Source organism: Marmota flaviventris, chromosome 9, assembly GCF_047511675.1.
Source record: "Marmota flaviventris isolate mMarFla1 chromosome 9, mMarFla1.hap1, whole genome shotgun sequence".
Lineage (NCBI taxonomy): Eukaryota > Metazoa > Chordata > Mammalia > Rodentia > Sciuridae > Marmota > Marmota flaviventris.
The window spans coordinates 80,882,131-80,900,194 of NC_092506.1; the positions used below are offsets into that span (position 1 = coordinate 80,882,131).

An 18,064-nucleotide genomic window follows, 5' to 3' on the forward strand; every position below is an offset into this window, starting at 1 on the left:
TGCCTTTTTAACTTATAAGAGTTGATATTGTGGAATTTTTTTGATATTCTGAAACAGCAGTTCCAAACCTTCGTATCATTAAATTTGTCTTTTGCTGGAAAAGAATAATGACATTAGCCTGCCATGCTCCTACTTCAAGTCAGTAATTCTCTGTTATGTTTACTTATTCATTTTCAGTACACACCAATTAACAAAATATAATATGTTGGCCTTTATATTTCTCTCTTTTGTCAATGAAAATTGTGTACACTTTTTCAAAATATGAGTCCAAAAGTACTTTTCTAGCCTCATCCATTATTTTGTTTTCTGTGACACAGAAATGTCTGTGGAGAAATGAAGCAGAAATAGCTGTTTTCTGTGTTTAAGTACAATATCGTATTTAATTTATCAGATTTAAGTATGATAGTTTGCCATGCTATCATACTTAAAAAGACTTCTATCCAAATAACTGATGGACAAGATGAAAAATGTATTTATTAAACTGCTTTGCTTTTTTTTTTTTTGCACTACAGATTATAACTCATGAAAAAATTTTTCAGAAATATCTTTTTGAGTGGTTTTCATAGTTTAGCAAATTTCACATTTTTCACCTGCATCCACTAAAAATGAAATCTAACAATAATTCAGATTTTTGTTTAAATTTTCTATAGGGGTCTTTCTTCCTAAAGTATTCTTGTAAAGCCTCGTTTTGAAATTTGGTGACTAAGAACAAAAATTGTTTGGGGATCATAAATTTTATTTTTTTCGGTGCTGGGGTTTGAACCTAGGGCCTTGTGCATGGTAGGCAAGAATTCTACCACTAACCTAGACCCACAACCTCCTTAATTAAAAAAAAAAAAAAAAATTATTGTTGCATTATAATTATATGTAATAGTGGGATTCATTGTGACATGTTTAAACATGTACATAACATAATTTGGTTAATTTCATTTCCCAGGATCTCCCCTTTCCCTCTCCTTTCTCCCCCTGGTCCCCTTCAACTCTGCTAGTCTCTATTTTCTTGAGAGTCCCCCCCACCCATTTTTTTTTTTTTTCCTTTTTTCTTTAACTTCTACATATGAGAGAAAACATGACCCATGACCTTCTGAGTTTGGCTTATTTGCTTGCTTGTTATAAAGCTCTCAAGTTCCACCATTTTCCTGTAGATTACATAATTTCATTTAATTGGTGAATAAAACTCCATTCTGTATGCCACATTTTCTGAATCCATTCATTCATTGACAGACACCTAGACTGGTTCCCATAATTTGGCTATTGTGAATTCTGTTGCTATAAACATGTCTGTGCCTGTGTTGCTAGAGTATGCTGACTTTAATTCTTTAGGATATATACCAAGGAATGCTATAACTAGCCTCCCTAGTTATTTTCTCTTTAGATCAGGTATATTTATTGTTCATGTTATATGCTATTTGTAAGGTTTTCCGTTCTTAAAATTTTGGTTTACCAAAATTGACATTCTGCTTTTAATTCATTCTCAAGAGTCTGAAGAATTCCTAAGCAATTTTTTTCTTGAAAATTTCCTGACCTCAAAGGAATAATATGTTCTCAAAGGTTATTTTTGTTCAATGTTTTGCATGTTATTACACTAAATAATTCTATGGAGATTATACTTTTTATTCGTTTTTGTTCTGCCTCGTATTATTTAGGTTTGCGTAAATATTTACTCAAAGGTGAAAGATATTTTTATTAAACTTGTTTGTCCAGTATATTCTTTCTTACTAGTCATCAGTTTTTTTAATCTGTTTTTCCCACTATATGAGAGTTTTTAGTTATACATATAAAGTTTGTTATTGTTTTGATTTACTGATAGAATTTCAACATATAAAATATATAAAGATGTTAGCCCTGAGCTAGCAGGCATGTTGGTTCACACCTGTAATTCCAGAAAACGGGAGACTGAGGCAGGAGGATCACAAGTTTTAGGGCAGCCTGAGCAACTTAGCAAGACCCTGTCTCCATATAAGAAATTAGAAAAGGACTGGGGATATAGTTCAGTGCCCTGGGTTCAATTCCTCCTTTGACCTGGTACATTTAAAATGATTACATATATTGATCATGGTTTTCAGATAATACAAGTAAATCCAGGTTATATTACTATTGTTATGTTAATGAGATGGTGATTGGCTATACAATGGCATAATAATTGCTATACATTAGATCTAGGAAGCCAGAATTTATATTAAAGTTAGTATTTTAGTTTTTCCTAGACCAAAGCTAAGTAGCAGATGTTTGCTAAAAAAAAAAAAAGAAAAAAAAAAACCCAGACAAATCCCTTTCTTTATATTACTTACATGACTTTGGATGTTTGTCATTTGGTTTCTTTATCATATTTGTGAAACCTTTCAACATTGTCATTTTAATGTAATTTTTTAACTTAAAAATGATGGGCTGGGGATATAGCTCAGTTGGTAACGTGCTTGCCTCGCATGCACAAGGCCCTGGGTTCAATCCCCAGCGCTACCAAAAAATAAATAAATATGATGGAAAAAATGTGCTTGGATAAATAAACACTAAATACATGCTATTGATTCTTGTGGGCATTTAAAAACAGCTCTTCTTAACAGTGTAATTTTATGTAAGTAAAAAACATGATTATAAATTTTTTGCTGTTAAATTATTTTGTTTCACACTTTTATAAAAAATTATCTAAAGTCAGTCTAAAATGTTACTGATTGACTGCTAGCCAGATGCTCACTTGGCCGCTGAAAAAGAAGCTAAACGATTGGAAGAACTGCAAAAGCAGGCAGCACAAGAGAGAATGGAGCAGTTTGAAAAGGCACATGTACGGGGTTTCCAAGCCATGAAAAAGATCCATTTGGCCCAAGTAAGAATTAAATTGTACCTGTAATAATTACTACTACTACTGCTACTACTAATGGTACTACTACTACTGATAGGCTTATAATAGCATTGCAGAACTGATTAGTGAATGAGTAAGGGGTGTGAAGGTGTTAAATATAGTTCTGATTCATGTGATTTGTTTCCTAACCTCCTTTGCCATCCTACTTTGACATCAGGTTGGAGTAGGCTATTATCACTTTCATCGTATTGCTGTAAATATTTTACTTATAATTTACTTTTAAGTTCAGTCCAGAAATAGCCTGAGAAGAAATTAATCATTTTCCTAATTTAATAATTTGAATTGCATTTGTGCTTTATTGAGGATTCAATTCATTAAATATTTATTGAGCTAAGCACTTACTGACGTTGCATTGTATTGATTGAAAGGTAAAGTCATGGTCCTTGCTCTGAAGAAGTTTTGAAAAAGTGACTGTTGTAGACCTGCGAAATAGTATCATTTTAGCTTCTCTTCTGTCATACTTATTGTTCAGTTAGTGCTTATTTCTGAAATAGTATAAAAATTGTCCTGTTAAAAGCCTCATTTTATTTCTTGAATTTGACTACTGAGTTTGGATATTTTAAATACCCACCTTGGGGATGAATTTTTAAAAGCACTTATGTAGAAATTAAACACTTATCTTATGAAAGTTTTATTTGTATGGTTTGGACTAAATTATAATCTTTTACCTTAAATTTTAGACTTTTGCCAACTGAAAGTGTATTATGACGAAAATAACTTAATGTCTAAATTATTATTATTATACTTCTAAGGCTTAAATCTATAGAAAAAAGCACGAAAAGCAATCATAAATTAAACACATTCTTCAATAAGAGCAATAGTGTTTAGTGGTTCGGAAAGTGGACCCCACAATAAGTTTGCCTGAATTTACCTCTCTTCTTTACTCCTTGACTGTTTGATCTCAGGCAAGTTACTTAATCTCTCTGAGCTCTGTGTCATCATCTCTGTAATGAGGATTAAATGAGTTTAGTAAAGCTCTTAGAAATGTGCATGGAATTTCATAAGCTCACAGTAAATGTTAGTGATCATGGTAATTGTCATTATAAATTAATATAAGAAGAATAATGTAAAGATTTCAAGGAGCCAGAATATTACACTTAATCAAAAAGTTGTTTTTTTTTTTAAATTTTTATTGTTGGTTGTTCAAAACATTACATAGTTCTTTTTTTTTTTTTTAATTGGTTGTTCAAAACATTACAAAGCTCATGACATATCATCTTCCATACATTTGATTCAAGTGGGTTATGAACTCCCATTTTTTACCCCAAATACAAGTTGCAGAATTATATCATATTTCACACTTTGATTCAAGTGGGTTATGAACTCCCATTTTTACCCCATATACAGATTGCAGAATTACATCAGTTACACATCCATTGATTTACATATTGCCATACTAGTGTCTGTTGTATTCTGCTGCCTTTCCTATCCTCTACTATCCCCCCTCCCCTCCCCTCCCCTCTTCTCTCTCTACCCCCTCTACTGTAATTCATTTCTCCCCCTTGTATTTTTTTCCCTTTCCCCTCACTTCCTCTTGTATGTAATTTTGTATAACCCTGAGAGTCTCCTTCCATTTCCATGCAATTTCCCTTCTCTCTCCCTTTCCCTCCCACCTCTCATCCCTGTTTAATGTTAATCTTCTTCTCATGCTCTTCGACCCTACTCTGTTCTTAGTTACTCTCCTTATATCAAAGAAGACATTTGGCATTTGTTTTTTAGGGATTGGCTAGCTTGTGGCATTTATACACAATGGAGTATTACTCTGCATTAAAAAATGACAAAATCATAGAATTTGCAGGGAAGTGGATGGCATTAGAGCAGATTATGCTAAGTGAAGCTAGCCAATCCCTAAAAAAGTTTTGAATTAGTGAGATGATTTGAATCATAAATGAAGATAATTTGTTAATAATTTGATTACTTTTCAGATTTAGCAAAAAAAAAAAAAGTCATCTCCAAATGACATAATATTTAAAACTTTCAAAAGAATAAGGAATATGTATATATCATCACTGGACAACCACCTAAGCAGCAGGCCTTCTCTACCTATTGTAAACATGTTTCTTTCATACGAATGGTTAAAGCTGTGTAATGTCACTGCTAATAAGAGATATCCTTTTCCCTGTCTGACCCTTTTTGCTGCAAACTCTGTTGTATTCTGGGGCCTTACTTCCTGCTGGAGTCTGTGGGAACTAGTATTTGGCCTCTGTCTGCCTCTCAGTTTAATCTTTTTGCCTTTACTCGCCCTTGCTCTCCATGCCTTAGCTATAGTGAGCTGTTCACTATTCCTGAATACTCCCTGCCTTCATCTCCACACCTGTGTGCTGCAGTTGTGTCCTCTTACTTGTACTTCTCCTTTACCCACTTTTATCTAAGTTCTCATCCCAAGGACTGAGAGTTCTGTCTTCATTCTCTTTCCTCTTTACCTGATACCACCAGTATTCCAGTTAGATAACCTCACTAAAATGCTGTACTTAAACTTTAATATTAGCCACACCCCTTAGATACATGCAGACTCCTTTAATCATGAGAAATGATAAGCATGTGGAGTAAGAAGCCACATTCCACAGTAACTCTGGATCTTAGTGCTTCCTTGAGACAGGTATATTGAGAATTGGACCATAGTACATTGCAGGAGTTGTGACAAATTAAATAGAAATAACTTCATGACTTCCCCCAGAAGGGAGAACTGTAACTGGCAGAAACTTTATGACCTAACCAGTACCACCTTCTCATAGTATTAACATAATGCTAGTTGTTTGTTGTCTCACTACCAAGCAAAGGTTGAGTTTTTTTTTTTTTTTCCCCCTAGCATTTTTCATAGTAACTGACATTCAGCAAATATTTGTTAAATAGTAGGGGAGAGGATAGACCCCAGGCCCTCTTTCTCCCAGTTTTCTCACTTTCCTCTCACTGTTAATGTAACTATCTAAAGTTTGACTCAGCTGTTTTAATCCTCATTCTTAAAGAATCAAGAGAAATTAATGAAAGAACTCAAACAGCTACAACAAGAGGACCTGGCACGTAGGAGACAGACTGTAGCACAGATGCCACCACAACTAGTTGAACTTCCATACAAGCGCAATGAAATGAAAGAAGACTGGCAGAGAGAGCTGGAATTTGCCTTTGAAGATATGTACAATGCAGACAGGAGTAAGATATTTTCAGCAGTGCTTTTAAATGTTTTGGTGCAAAAATAATATTTGTGATGATAAAGCAGTTTTTGTTTGGAAATGTTCTCAGTTTGAAAGAGGACTTCATATTTTAGATTAAAAAACTATGATGGCCTTTAAAATTTTATGATCATCCAGGTGCAGTAGTTCATGCTGTAATCCCAGCAACTCAAAGAGTCTGAGGCAGGAGGATCAAGAGTTCAAAGCCAGCCTCAGCAACTTAGGGAGGCTCTAAACAGCTGAGACCCTGTCTCAAAATACAATATAAAAAGGGCTGGGAATGTGATTAAGTACCCCTGGGTTCAATCCCTCATACCTAAATAAATAAGGTAAAATTTTATGTCCAAATTCTTTTTAATCATGTTGGAATGGAAGCATGTGTCTATTTTTCTTTAAAGAGGTGAAAGGAAACCTGATTTTGCACCTTGAACCAGAGCCTTTGCCTGCTGTGACTGATCAGATCCAAGATGAAGAACTAGACCTTTCAATGGAACAAGACAATGCAGGTGAAACTGAGAACCTTCAAGGAAAAGAAGCTGAAATAATATCTCCTAGTGAAATAGACGGTAAAAGCACCTTCTGAGCTGACTATTACAATATTTCACAGAAAAAAAATGTGAATCATTTATCAACAGGAAAATCTGGTGTAATTTAAATGCAAATAATTTCTAATACTAATGGGAATGTTGGCAAGATGAAATGATGTTTTCGTATATTTTTCATTAGAGATCTGCTTCATATACCTGATAGGAAAGCTGTTGTATTCATATGTATAGGTACTTTGGAGTTCTTTAGGTTATTGAGTGAAATGCTCAATTCTGAAGTCACTGGAGTCAGATTTCTTTTGTTTTTAGATTTTAGAAAATCATCCTTTGTTTAATTACTACTGGGTACTTCATGTATAGTGATGAATAGCACAAAATTTCATCTCCTGAATTTTATCTTATCTCCAACATCCTGAACTTTATTTTAGTTTGGCTTAAAACTCAGTGTCTAGCAATAAATTTATCATTATCTCTTGCCTACATCTTATCTTCCTACCTTTCTTATATTAGTTAGTAATGGTACCACAGTTTGCAGTTACGAAGTCAAACCAATGGGAGTTACGTTTAACACTTCCTTTTTCTACTTCCATATCTCTTTAAAGGCCAAATTCTTTTCATTAAATGGCCTTCTTCCCCCCCCCCCCCCCCGCCCCCAGTCTCTCCTGGTATTACCCTTGTTTAAAGCCATTGAGGCTTTTCTTGTCATTTGCACCCTACACTGTGGATGTAACCCTTTATGTAGGTCTCCTATTGGACTCTTCAGGTAGGATCTGTAGGCTTTATCCTTGTCTTCTTCTCTGCCAACATTGCTATTCAAACAAGTATAAGGTTGCTGTATTTTGGCTTTGGCATAAATTGGGTGGAAGATGGTTTCAGGGCTCATTTGACTTTCTAGGGTTCCCACTTAAATTTCAGTTAAATCAGTTCCTACAGATTCCATTTTAGGATGCTGACTTCATGTTATCAGATCCTTTCATTTTTCATAAAAGCAAGGGAACTGGACATTATGGTATACATCTGTAGTCCTAGCTGCTAGGAGACTGCTAGGAGACTCATTTGACTTTCTAGGGTTCCCACTTAAATTTCAGTTAAATCAGTTCCTACAGATTCCATTTTAGGATACTGACTTCATGTTATCAGATCCTTTCATTTTTCATAAAAGCAAGGGAACTGGACATTATGGTATACATCTGTAGTCCTAGCTGCTAGGAGACTGAGGCAGGAGGGGCTTGAGCCCAGGAATTCAGAACCATTCTGGGCAACACAGACGCTGTCTCTTTAAAAGAAAAAAAAAAAAAAAAGTCATCTAGGAATTTCATTGTTTATTAAATCTTTATTTTTAAATTTTAGCAACTAATCCATATTTTTCAAAATGAATGGATCACAGACTGATGGTAATTGAAAGAAGATAGCCAGAAAAGATTACTTAAGTATATGATTTCCATGTTTTATGAAGTTGAAAAACAAACAATAAGCAAAACTAATCTGTGGCTTTGAGGTTAAAATAGTGGTTATTTTCACAGCATGTTGACTGGAATGGGTATGAAGACACTTCTAGGCTCTGGAAATGTTTTATGTAATGATCTGGATGGTGTTACATAGACATATCTGAAAACTCATTAAATTGTATGTACACTTAGGTTTTGTGCATTTTATTGTTAATAAGTTATAACTCAGAAAAAAATGTTCTTTAAATGTGGGTCATACAGAAATATAGTTGGCTAGTTTTCAACTTTTGTAGATATTCTTAAATTTTATTCCTTATTAAGCCAAAGAAATATATATTTGCACCACAATTTCCATAGAGAATTGTTAATTTAGTATTGAGTTTTAGCATTTTACTATCAGTCTATGTGGACAAATGTTTAAATTATTATTACCTTGTTTTTTGATAACCAACAGGATCTCTTTATGAAGGTAGATGGAAGAGAAAGTTTCCCCAGATAGTAACAAGAATAACTTGGGAGGAATTGATTTTCTCTTAAGGTTATAAAGTGATGTCTTCTTCTGTAGCCTATGTTTGTGACCATACTGTAGTGCAGAGTATATAGAACCTTACAGCATGTATTTCAAAAACTAACCTTACCCACAGGTTAATTAGGAGATATTCAGTCTGTCATCATTTAACAAGCATAATAAATACCCTTAGCTTAGAATTTGTGTTACATGCATATTGTTGGAAAATAGTTGAATTCTGGTACCTTTATTAAGTTGAAAAAAATCATTCTTGGTTATAGAATTATGATTGGAATCAAGTAGCATTGTTGTATTACTGCAAATTGTAAATAATGTTGTGCTTTTAAGTAGAGATTATAGCAGTAAATGAACATAAAGATAGAACAATTTGACTGCATATGATAGATACTGAATAAGTTGTTTTTTATCTTTGGGTTTTTGTTCTTGTTTTTCCTTTTAGTCACCTTGGCAATGAAGACCCAACAGGTCCCTTCAAGAATTCTTTTTAAAAAATTGTTAAATAGGATTCGAAGCCAAAAATCTCTCTGGACAATTAAATCCATGTCTGAGGATGAAAGTGAAATGATTACGACTGTAAGTGAAATTGAGAGTAGAGCACCAACAATTGAATCAGGAACAGTTGCTAGTGAAGAAAGAAAATCTTCTGAGCAGGAACAAGGTGGTTGTCTCTACTAGATTTCTTCTTTGTATAACACATAAACCCTTCTTAAGTTGTTCAAAATTATGCTCAAACTTGAAAACTCAGACTAGAGGTCAAAATTAAGAAACATAATCCCAGTACTTGAGGGCAACAATCAAATGTTGAAAACCTTAGTGAATCTCTTAGACCACTTTTATTGTATTATTTTGCTTATTTTTAATTTACATATATATATTTATGTTTGCATTTATAAATTCCAGCGTAACTGATGAACCAAAATTAACCAGTCCCCTTTGCTAAGACATTTAGGCTGTCTCTCATTTTGTGTGTGTGTGGGGGGGTATTTCTAGTGAAGTCTTTTTATTTCCTTAGGAAAAGCTTTTGAAAGAAGTAGTTCTTAATGAAAAGATAGGACTATGTTAAATACTTTTGAATGTGTTGTGGCTTTCTTTTACATTCCCATCAGAGATTTGGTTCCTTTTAAAGAATTATTATTATTTTTTTTTTTTGTAATAAATAGGCTATTTATTTAGTATGTTGAAAACTAAGATGATAATAGGTAAGTAAGATTTAGTATGTTTTTAGAAATTACAAAGATCATACTAACTATATCTTCTTCAATTATATATGAGCAAATGAGATGTGATTAAATTATATGAAAATGTTTTGCTAGCAGGCTATCAGGAAACCTTGAAATGTGTCCTTCGGTTGGCCTCTTCACTCCACCTTCTCTTGGTTTTCATTTCTTACTGGTTCCTCCTTTATCATTTCCTTCACTATTTATCCATTTAAATAACCACTAGTCCTTACCTCCAGAGCTCTTTCTTAAATATTTTCTCTGTATCAAAACTCCCTACTTGGGAGGCTGAGGTAGAAAAATCTCAGGTTCAAGACCATTCTGGGAAACTTGGTCTCAGTAAAAGTTTTAAATGGACTGGGAATGTAGCTTGGTGGTAGAGTGCTTGCCTAGCATGTGCAAGGACCTGTGCTCAATTCCCAGGATCAAAAAATAAAACAGATCTCCTTAGTTGATCATCTATATACTAATGTCATCCAGAGAGCATGTTTCTGAGCTTGGCCTCCCTTTGAATTCAACTCATTTATTTGACTATTTGACATCTTCCCTTACATATCTAATAACATCTTAAATTTGTTCCAAACCGAACTGTCATATCCTCCCTTACCCTATACCTGTTTTTCATATAATCTTTCACAGTTTGATAACTTGCAATATTTTAATTCCTTTGATACAGCCAGAAAGCTAATGTTATTCTGGTTTCCTTTGATCATATCTGACATATGAAAGAATTCAGTGAGAAAGAGGGCTTATAAGATCACCTGAGGGATTTTGGCATCTAGAAGATGGCTAGAGAAAGGACAGACTGTAAAGTTATTAAAGGGGAGTGACCAGAGAAATAGAAGAGAATGGGGTTTTAGAATCTAAAACAAAGGAACCCTAATATTCAGTCCATAGCAAAGTTATTTCAAAGGGGGCCCTGTTTGGGTAGGCTTTCTCTGTTCTTACCTTGCTTCATTCCTCTACTTGCCTGACTACACCCCAGGCACATGGGTCTCTTTCAGTTCCTTGAATGAGCCAAGTTGTTTTTATCCTCACAGGGCCTTTTATACCTGCTGATCTGTTTGGATAGCTCTCTTACCTCCCGACATACTTTACCTGCCTGATTTTTCCTCACCTTTCAAATTTATGCTTAAAGGCCATTTCCTCAGATAAATCATATCTGATCCATTAATTTAATATTATCTTTATTATATAGCCCCTCATTTTCCTGACAGTGCCAATCATAATTTCTACCTTTATAATTTTTTCTGTGATAATTATGTTTCTAATTCCTCACTCAACCTGAAAAACTTCATTGAGGTCTTTTCTCATTCACCATGTCTCCAGCTTCGAGCATGTGTGTGGATGCCTAATGAAAAAATGAGAAAGTAAATGGGTGCTCCATGCAGAGTGTTGGCTACCCTTATATGATAAAAATACACTGCTTTAAATTTCTTCTCTGCTTTGGTTTTACAGTTTATAAAAAATTCTAGTTTGAAATGCATCAAAGATCCTGATATTTCTTTATCTTCTCTTTTTTAATGTTGCTATCATGCTTATTATTCTGCTCCCTTTTATGTTTTTCCATTGTATTTGAAAACCTTGCCAGCATACCTTTTCAAACAGTTCTTCACTTTTTCCTTTTTCTTACATTTAGTCTTTCATTTGTCTTGTTATATTAACTTTGAATAATACAAGTGGATACATATATAGTCATCAAAAAGTGACTGGATCTTAGCCAGGTGGGGTGGGACATGCTTGTAATCCCAGTGACTTGGGAGGCTGAGACAGGAGGATTGCAAGTTGGAGGGCAGCCTGAGCAACTTAACAAGACCCTGTCTCAAAATAAAAAGGGTTGGGGGTGTAGCTTAGTGGTAGAGCATCCCTGGGTTCAATCCCTAGTGCCAAAAAAAAAGATGATGATCAGATCTTTAAGTAAGACGTTCAGGTAGACTGAAATTGAATGCTTAATCTGAGTGTAGATTTGTGTTAGTTTGCCCTCTTTACGCTTGACCTGATGATATAGTCATAATATCAATGATACTGTCTATTACAGTTGTTGGAAGTGACATACTGACAATTGAGTCTGGACCACTTAGTAGTGAAGACAAATCACTTTCATGCCAAACAGATGCCAGAAAGGAAGAAGGTATTTTTTTCCCCCACAATTTAGATTAAACTTGTTTAACTCTTCACATCTTTTCCCAGTAAAATTACATGTAATAAATGAATGGAAGGGTATTAATAGCAGTGTCAAAATTCTAAATTTTTAAAACTTATTTTTGTTTTGGGGATTCTCATAGAAACAAGTGCAGTTCCATCTGTCACAACTCTAGCTCAGAGTTCAGTTCTACTTCATCCTCAAGAAGAAGCAGTCAGAGTTAGAATGTCAGCAAGGCAGAAACAGGTAATTGAAAATATTACTTTTACAGTTTTTCTTCTCCTAGATACTCCAGCTTTATTTGACCCATGTAATTTGTCTTAATATCTGGCTGGTTTTGATGTCATGTTTTCTACCTTGTGATACACACACTCAACTGATAAAATGCATTGTCTTTACTTGTGCTATTCATTTGACCCTTACTGTGTCTTCTTTGTATTTTGTGCTTTGTACACATTTTATATTCCCTATGAAATCTATAAGGTTTTTAAAAAAGGAAATTGTTGTCTTTAAAATAGTTTATTCTACATAATTTCTGATATAATCCTTTGTACAGAGTAAGTGCTTGATAAATATTTATTGATTTAATGAGTCTTTGTCATAATATATTAGACGGGCTTTGTAACCCTCCAAAACTTTATTAAGAGGAAAAGTTTTAAGTTCAACCTCCTTAACTGTAAATTTGGTCTCTGTTCTACTTTTAATAAGTGATTTTTTAAATACAGATTACCTTGAAGGAGGCTAAATTATTCCTAAGCCAGTTTATAGGTATAGTTTTTCGCAGAAATATAGCTGGGGAGTGAGAATTCTATGAGTTGGTATTTATTCTCAGATATTCTAGAACAGCATTGTCCAATAGGACTTTGTGTGATGGAAATGTTCCACATCTGTCCAATGTGGTAGCTACAAGCCCCCTTGAGCTGTGAGTCCTTAGAAGTGGCTAGTGCAAGCTGAAGTATTAAATTTTAAATTTTAATTTTAATTCATGTAAATGTAAACAATGATGTGTATTGACAATACAGTTCTAGAGGTGCTATGGAACTGTCAACAATATAAATTCAGTGGATCCTAAGTGAAGGAAAGTAAGACGAGGACAGGAACACCACTCTATATAGCCACTATTGCCTGATTAGGTATAAGTAAAGTATTAGATCGAAACATTCCTCTTTGCAAAAATACATCTGTGCCTTTTCCCACTTTTTCATTCAGTATTTTGTGTATCAGGAACTTTTCAAGGTGGTACATTTGACAGGCAACAAAACAGACTAGTCCTTTGGCTTCTAGATAACTTCTCTCTTAATGGGTATTCCTAAGAAATCAGAGTGCTATGGGGGTTTCAATATTTAATTTCTTCAGTCATTTATACTGGGAACAATGTAAAATTAAAGATGTAAAATAGAATTTGACCACACTGCTTGCTACTTCTCTGGAGGAGGTTCTTCAGTGGCAATCAGGCTCTCCTTGTACTCCTATAAAACAGAATAGTTAATGTGTTTACTCCTTCTTATGCTTTACCCTTCTTTTCATTTTTTTTTTTCCCTCCTTTCCCATCTTATACTCCCACCCTTCCTTTGACAGTGCCACTAACAGATAAAACACCAGTTGTGGTCAATAGGTATTCTTGGTGATGAGAACTATTTCTTGTTACTGTAACACATATTAACTTTTCTTTTATATGAGTTTGTTGTTAATAGACCAATAGTATTTTTATTACCTAGATAATGGAAATAGAAGAGCAGAAACAAAAGCAGTTGGAATTACTTGAACAAATTGAACAACAGAAGTTAAGATTAGAAACTGATTGCTTCAGGGCTCAGCTAGAAGAAGAAAAAAGAAAAAAAGCTCAACACTCTGGGGTAGGATGCCAGAAATCTTGTCACTGCATAAATCATTGGGGGGCAATATTGAAAATATGAACAGTCCTAGCATTCAGAAAAGTAAAATGTCTAATTGTTATATATTTAATAATGTATATATAAAAAGTGTATACCAACCTAATGGCTCTCTGCTTTTAGTTTCTCTGGGATGCCAGCATAGACATGACTATGACTTGTGTGTCGTGTATATGTGGAACTTTTGGATTTGAAACAGAATGGTGATTACTTCATTTCTTACTTCTTATAAAAGTGTCAGTCTTTTTATTAAAAAAGAATATAAAAAGCTATATGTAAATCTACAACTATAGAATTTGAGTTTTATAAGATACTTTAGTGTTTGTTCCTGAATTTGCCTTTTAATTAGTAGCTCTGTCTTTTCTTAGGTTGGCACTGCTTCTGCACCATGCACTGTGGTTGCTGATGACAACAGTCATAGGCAGATGATCCACGACTATCAACAACAGCTTTTACAACAAAACAGGTATTAGCTAGGGTATCATTTCTATGTGACAGTAAGCTCCATCTTTGGGATTTATTATTTGGTTTATATGAAGATCTAATTGGAATTCCTTTAGCATTTTTCTAAGGGAAGTATAATATTGTTCCTTTTCCACCATGATTATGACCAACCCTAGATTGCTGTTTTTTTGTTGTTGTTTAAATGTAATATAAAAACACTTGAAAATGTGGGGCTTTTTTTTTTTAACTAAAAAGTAATATTAATTTTTGTTTGTTTGTTTTTGGTAGGTTACATAGGCAATCTGTTGAAACAGCCAGGAAACAATTACTTGAATATCAAACTATATTAAAAAGAAGGTACCCATCCACATCAGCTTCATCATTGATTTCTGATCCTATTATATCAGTACCACCATGGAAATCTGAAAAACACACTGCTGTATCAGAGCACTGGGATCAAAGACAGAGTCATAACAAATGTCAACCTATGCAATCCATACAGTTCTCAAAATTAGAACAAGATCATATTCAGGTACTGAGACAAAATCACTTTCCACAAGGACAGGTAAAAACAACAGAAATATTAAGCACTTCAGATGTTTTAGCCAAGCAGTCTTTAGAATCACAAAAATATCTAAGACAATCCTCTCAAACTGAAACACAACAGAGTGACTATGAATTGATCCCTAAAGTTTCTCACATACTTTCAAGAGCTTTGTCACATGATAGGCCAGTGGAATTGCAGGATACTAGAAAAATATCTAAAACATCTATGGCAACAACCTCTCAGACTTTAGATTCCCAGCAAATATTATCAGAGAACAGTGAAAATTTATCTTCCAGGCTAACTGAAACTTCTTTATTCCTACCTGAGGGCTCTTTTAGTATTCCTCCGGTTAAAGTTGAATCTGGAAAAGTTCAGGAAACAGTGAATAGAAGTTCAGTTTCTGTAAGTCATTCTGTAATCAGCCAAATGCATGATCGACCTTTGTCATCCGCAGAGACTATCACAGCCCAGCAAGATAATGTGAAGTCTCTCCAGAAACAATTAGAACTACAGAAGGAAGTCCTTCAGGCAAGACAGGAAGCTCAGGAGCAATTGCTTTTGTCCAAACAAAAAGAATTGGAAGAGCAAATTGGACGCCCTGTATTCCTCCCAGTGGTAACTCCAGATGTTTTTACTTCACTGCCTTCTGCCAAAGCTGAATCAGGGAAAATCCAAGAATCTTCTCCAACCAAGAATACTACTACACTTTCCTCAAGTGATCCTGTGATCTCAGGCCTTAAGGATAGGCTTTTGAGTTTTTCACAACCTATCTTATCACAGCAAAATAACTCTAAACTTCTCCAAGAACAATTGAATGTTCAAAGGGATAACCTTCAGGCTAGACGGGAAGCCCAGGAAGTCTTATTCATACCTAAGCAAAGTGAGTTAGATGGAAAAATAAGTTATGCACAGGCCGAGCCTCCTTCTCTGCCACATCAGGTAACTGAGCATATACATTCTTCACCACCTTTTGCAGATAGAAAATCTGGGAAAATCCAGGAGCAGCAATTCTCCAAGAGTGAAAAAGGACTTCTCTCAAACCAATCTGAAATCCCAGAGTCTCAGGATGGGTTTTCAAGTTTTCTACAACAGTTCCGACCTCTGCATGATAGTTTAAAGTTGCTCCAAGAACAGCTGACTACACAGAGGGATACTCTTCAGGCCAGACATGATGCTCAGATGGACTTACTTTTCCACAGACAAAGGGATTTGGGGGATGATAAATCTGGGCAGGTGAGTTCTTCATACTCAACAATGGTTGCTCAACATTCAGATGACTTGCAGGTTTCTGCTAAAGCTGAGCCTAGGAGAGTTCAGAAACTTTATTTATCTGAGGAGGAGAATATAACTCCTCCTAGTGATTTGATGATCCCAGCTCTTCAGGATAAGTCTCTCAGTTTTCCATACCATATCCTGCCACGACAAGAAAATTTGACAGCATTCCAGGAACAGTCACACATACAGAGGGTAGTACTTGATGCTGGACAAGTAGTACAAACTCAGGAATTTGTACCTGAACAAAATGAATTGAAGAGAAAAATTTCTTCTGAACAGACTGGTATCTCTTTACCTGTATCCCAGGTAGCTGAATCTGAAAGATCACAGGAGTTTATGTCAATTAAGAGTGACAGTACAGTTCCCTTAAGCCATTCTAAGATCCCAAGATTTCAGGAAAGATTTTTGAGAATTTCAAAACATATACTACCTCTACAAGATAATTTGGAGGAGCACCAAGAATGGCTAGACACAGAGAAAGAGGATTTTCATTTCAGCCAGAAAACCCAAGAAAATACATCTTCTGACCAGACTGGCTTGTCTTCCTTCATACCCCAATTAAAACAACTTTCATTTACTTCCTTCCCCTCTGCTGACTCTGTTACAATGCCGGAACCTCTTTCAACAGATAGTGATAATAAAGTTCCCTCCAGGCATTTACAGATTCCAGAATTGCAGGATAGACTTTTGAAGATATCACAACGTATCCAGCCTCAACGAGATAATTTGAAGGCAATTCAAGAACAGTTAGCTACACAGAGGGAAGCCTTCATTCAATCTAGACAGGAAGCTCAGAAAGAAATGCTTTTAGATAAACAGAGTAGGTGGAAGGGAAGGATGTCCCCTGAGCAGGTGGGGACCTCTTCCTCACTACTGCTATCTTTATCTCCTAATGAATCTGAAAGAACCCAAGAACTTTGTCCAACTATCAGTGATAGTATAATTTCCTCAAGTCATTCTGAGATGCAAAAATTGCCTGATAGGCTCTGGGGTTTATCACCACCTGTTTTAACTCAACAAGATAATTCGATTGCACTTCAGGAACAGTTGAATGCACAGACAATTTCCTTTCCTTCTATTGAGAAAACTCAGGAAGAGTTTGTGTTACCCAGACAACGTAAATTTGAGGAAAAAGTATCTTTGAAGGATTTTATCCAACCTCACCATGGTGATATGAAGGTGCTTCAGCAGCAGTTAGATACACAAAGGAAAGTCATTCGATCTGGACAGGAAGTCCAAGAAGAACTGCTTTTGCAAAGATTAAGTAAATTGGAGAAAAGGGTATCATCTGAGCAAATTAGTTCCTCTTCATTCCTTTCCCAGGAAACATTGCCTGCTGCTAACTCTGAAAGAATGCAAAAATCTTCTGCCACCAAAATTGGTGATACTGAAACCGTAAGATCACAAGACAGGCTTTTGAGTTTTTCACAACCTATTCTGCCTCAGCAAAATAATTTGACAGCACAGTTTTACCTAGAAAGGAGCATGGTAAATTCTAATGAAAAACCTCAGGAAGAACTGCTTTTAAACAAACAAAGTCAGTTAAACAAAAGTGAATATGCTGAGCATGACCTCTCTTCTTTGTTTCAATCTAAGGAATTAGAGCATTCATTCATTCCACTACCTTTTGCAGAAGCTAAATCTGAAAGCATTTGTGAATTGTATTCACCTAAAAATGGACACGTAGCTCCTTCAAGTGATTCTACAATTCCAAGATTTCAGTCTAGACTTTCACAGCCTGTCTTAGCACAGCAAGATAAGATGGGTCTTCAGAAGCAGATGGATCTACAAAAAGAAGTTCTACAATATAGCCAAAAAGCCCAGGAAGAATTGCTTTTACAGAGACAAACAGCATTGCAGCAGCAGATCCAGAAACATCAGGAAACTTTGAAGGATTTCTTTAAAGGCAGGCAGGTATGTTTTAAACTTATATACTTAAGAATTAAACGCTGGAGCCAGGAGTGGTGGCGCACACCTGTAATCCCAGCAGCTTA

General features: G+C 35.1%; 1 protein-coding gene across 8 annotated transcripts in view; it reads left to right on the plus strand.

The window, feature by feature from the left end:
• Cep295 (centrosomal protein 295) overlaps positions 1-18,064 on the plus strand; it is a 58,213-nt gene that overhangs the window by 23,145 nt on the left and 17,004 nt on the right. For 6 of the 8 annotated variants that reach the window (XM_071616603.1, XM_071616605.1, XM_071616604.1 and 3 more), the window contains exons 7-15: positions 2,684-2,824; positions 5,827-6,010; positions 6,429-6,596; positions 8,992-9,210; positions 11,808-11,900; positions 12,055-12,158; positions 13,631-13,768; positions 14,173-14,270; positions 14,537-17,984. In XM_071616603.1, the coding sequence (XP_071472704.1) occupies positions 2,684-2,824; positions 5,827-6,010; positions 6,429-6,596; positions 8,992-9,210; positions 11,808-11,900; positions 12,055-12,158; positions 13,631-13,768; positions 14,173-14,270; positions 14,537-17,984 (4,593 nt within the window). Of the gene's footprint in view, positions 1-2,683; positions 2,825-5,826; positions 6,011-6,428; positions 6,597-8,991; positions 9,211-11,807; positions 11,901-12,054; positions 12,159-13,614; positions 13,769-14,172; positions 14,271-14,536; positions 17,985-18,064 lie in introns of those variants that run through there. The other 2 variants (XM_071616608.1, XM_071616610.1) reach the window with 2 other exon arrangements.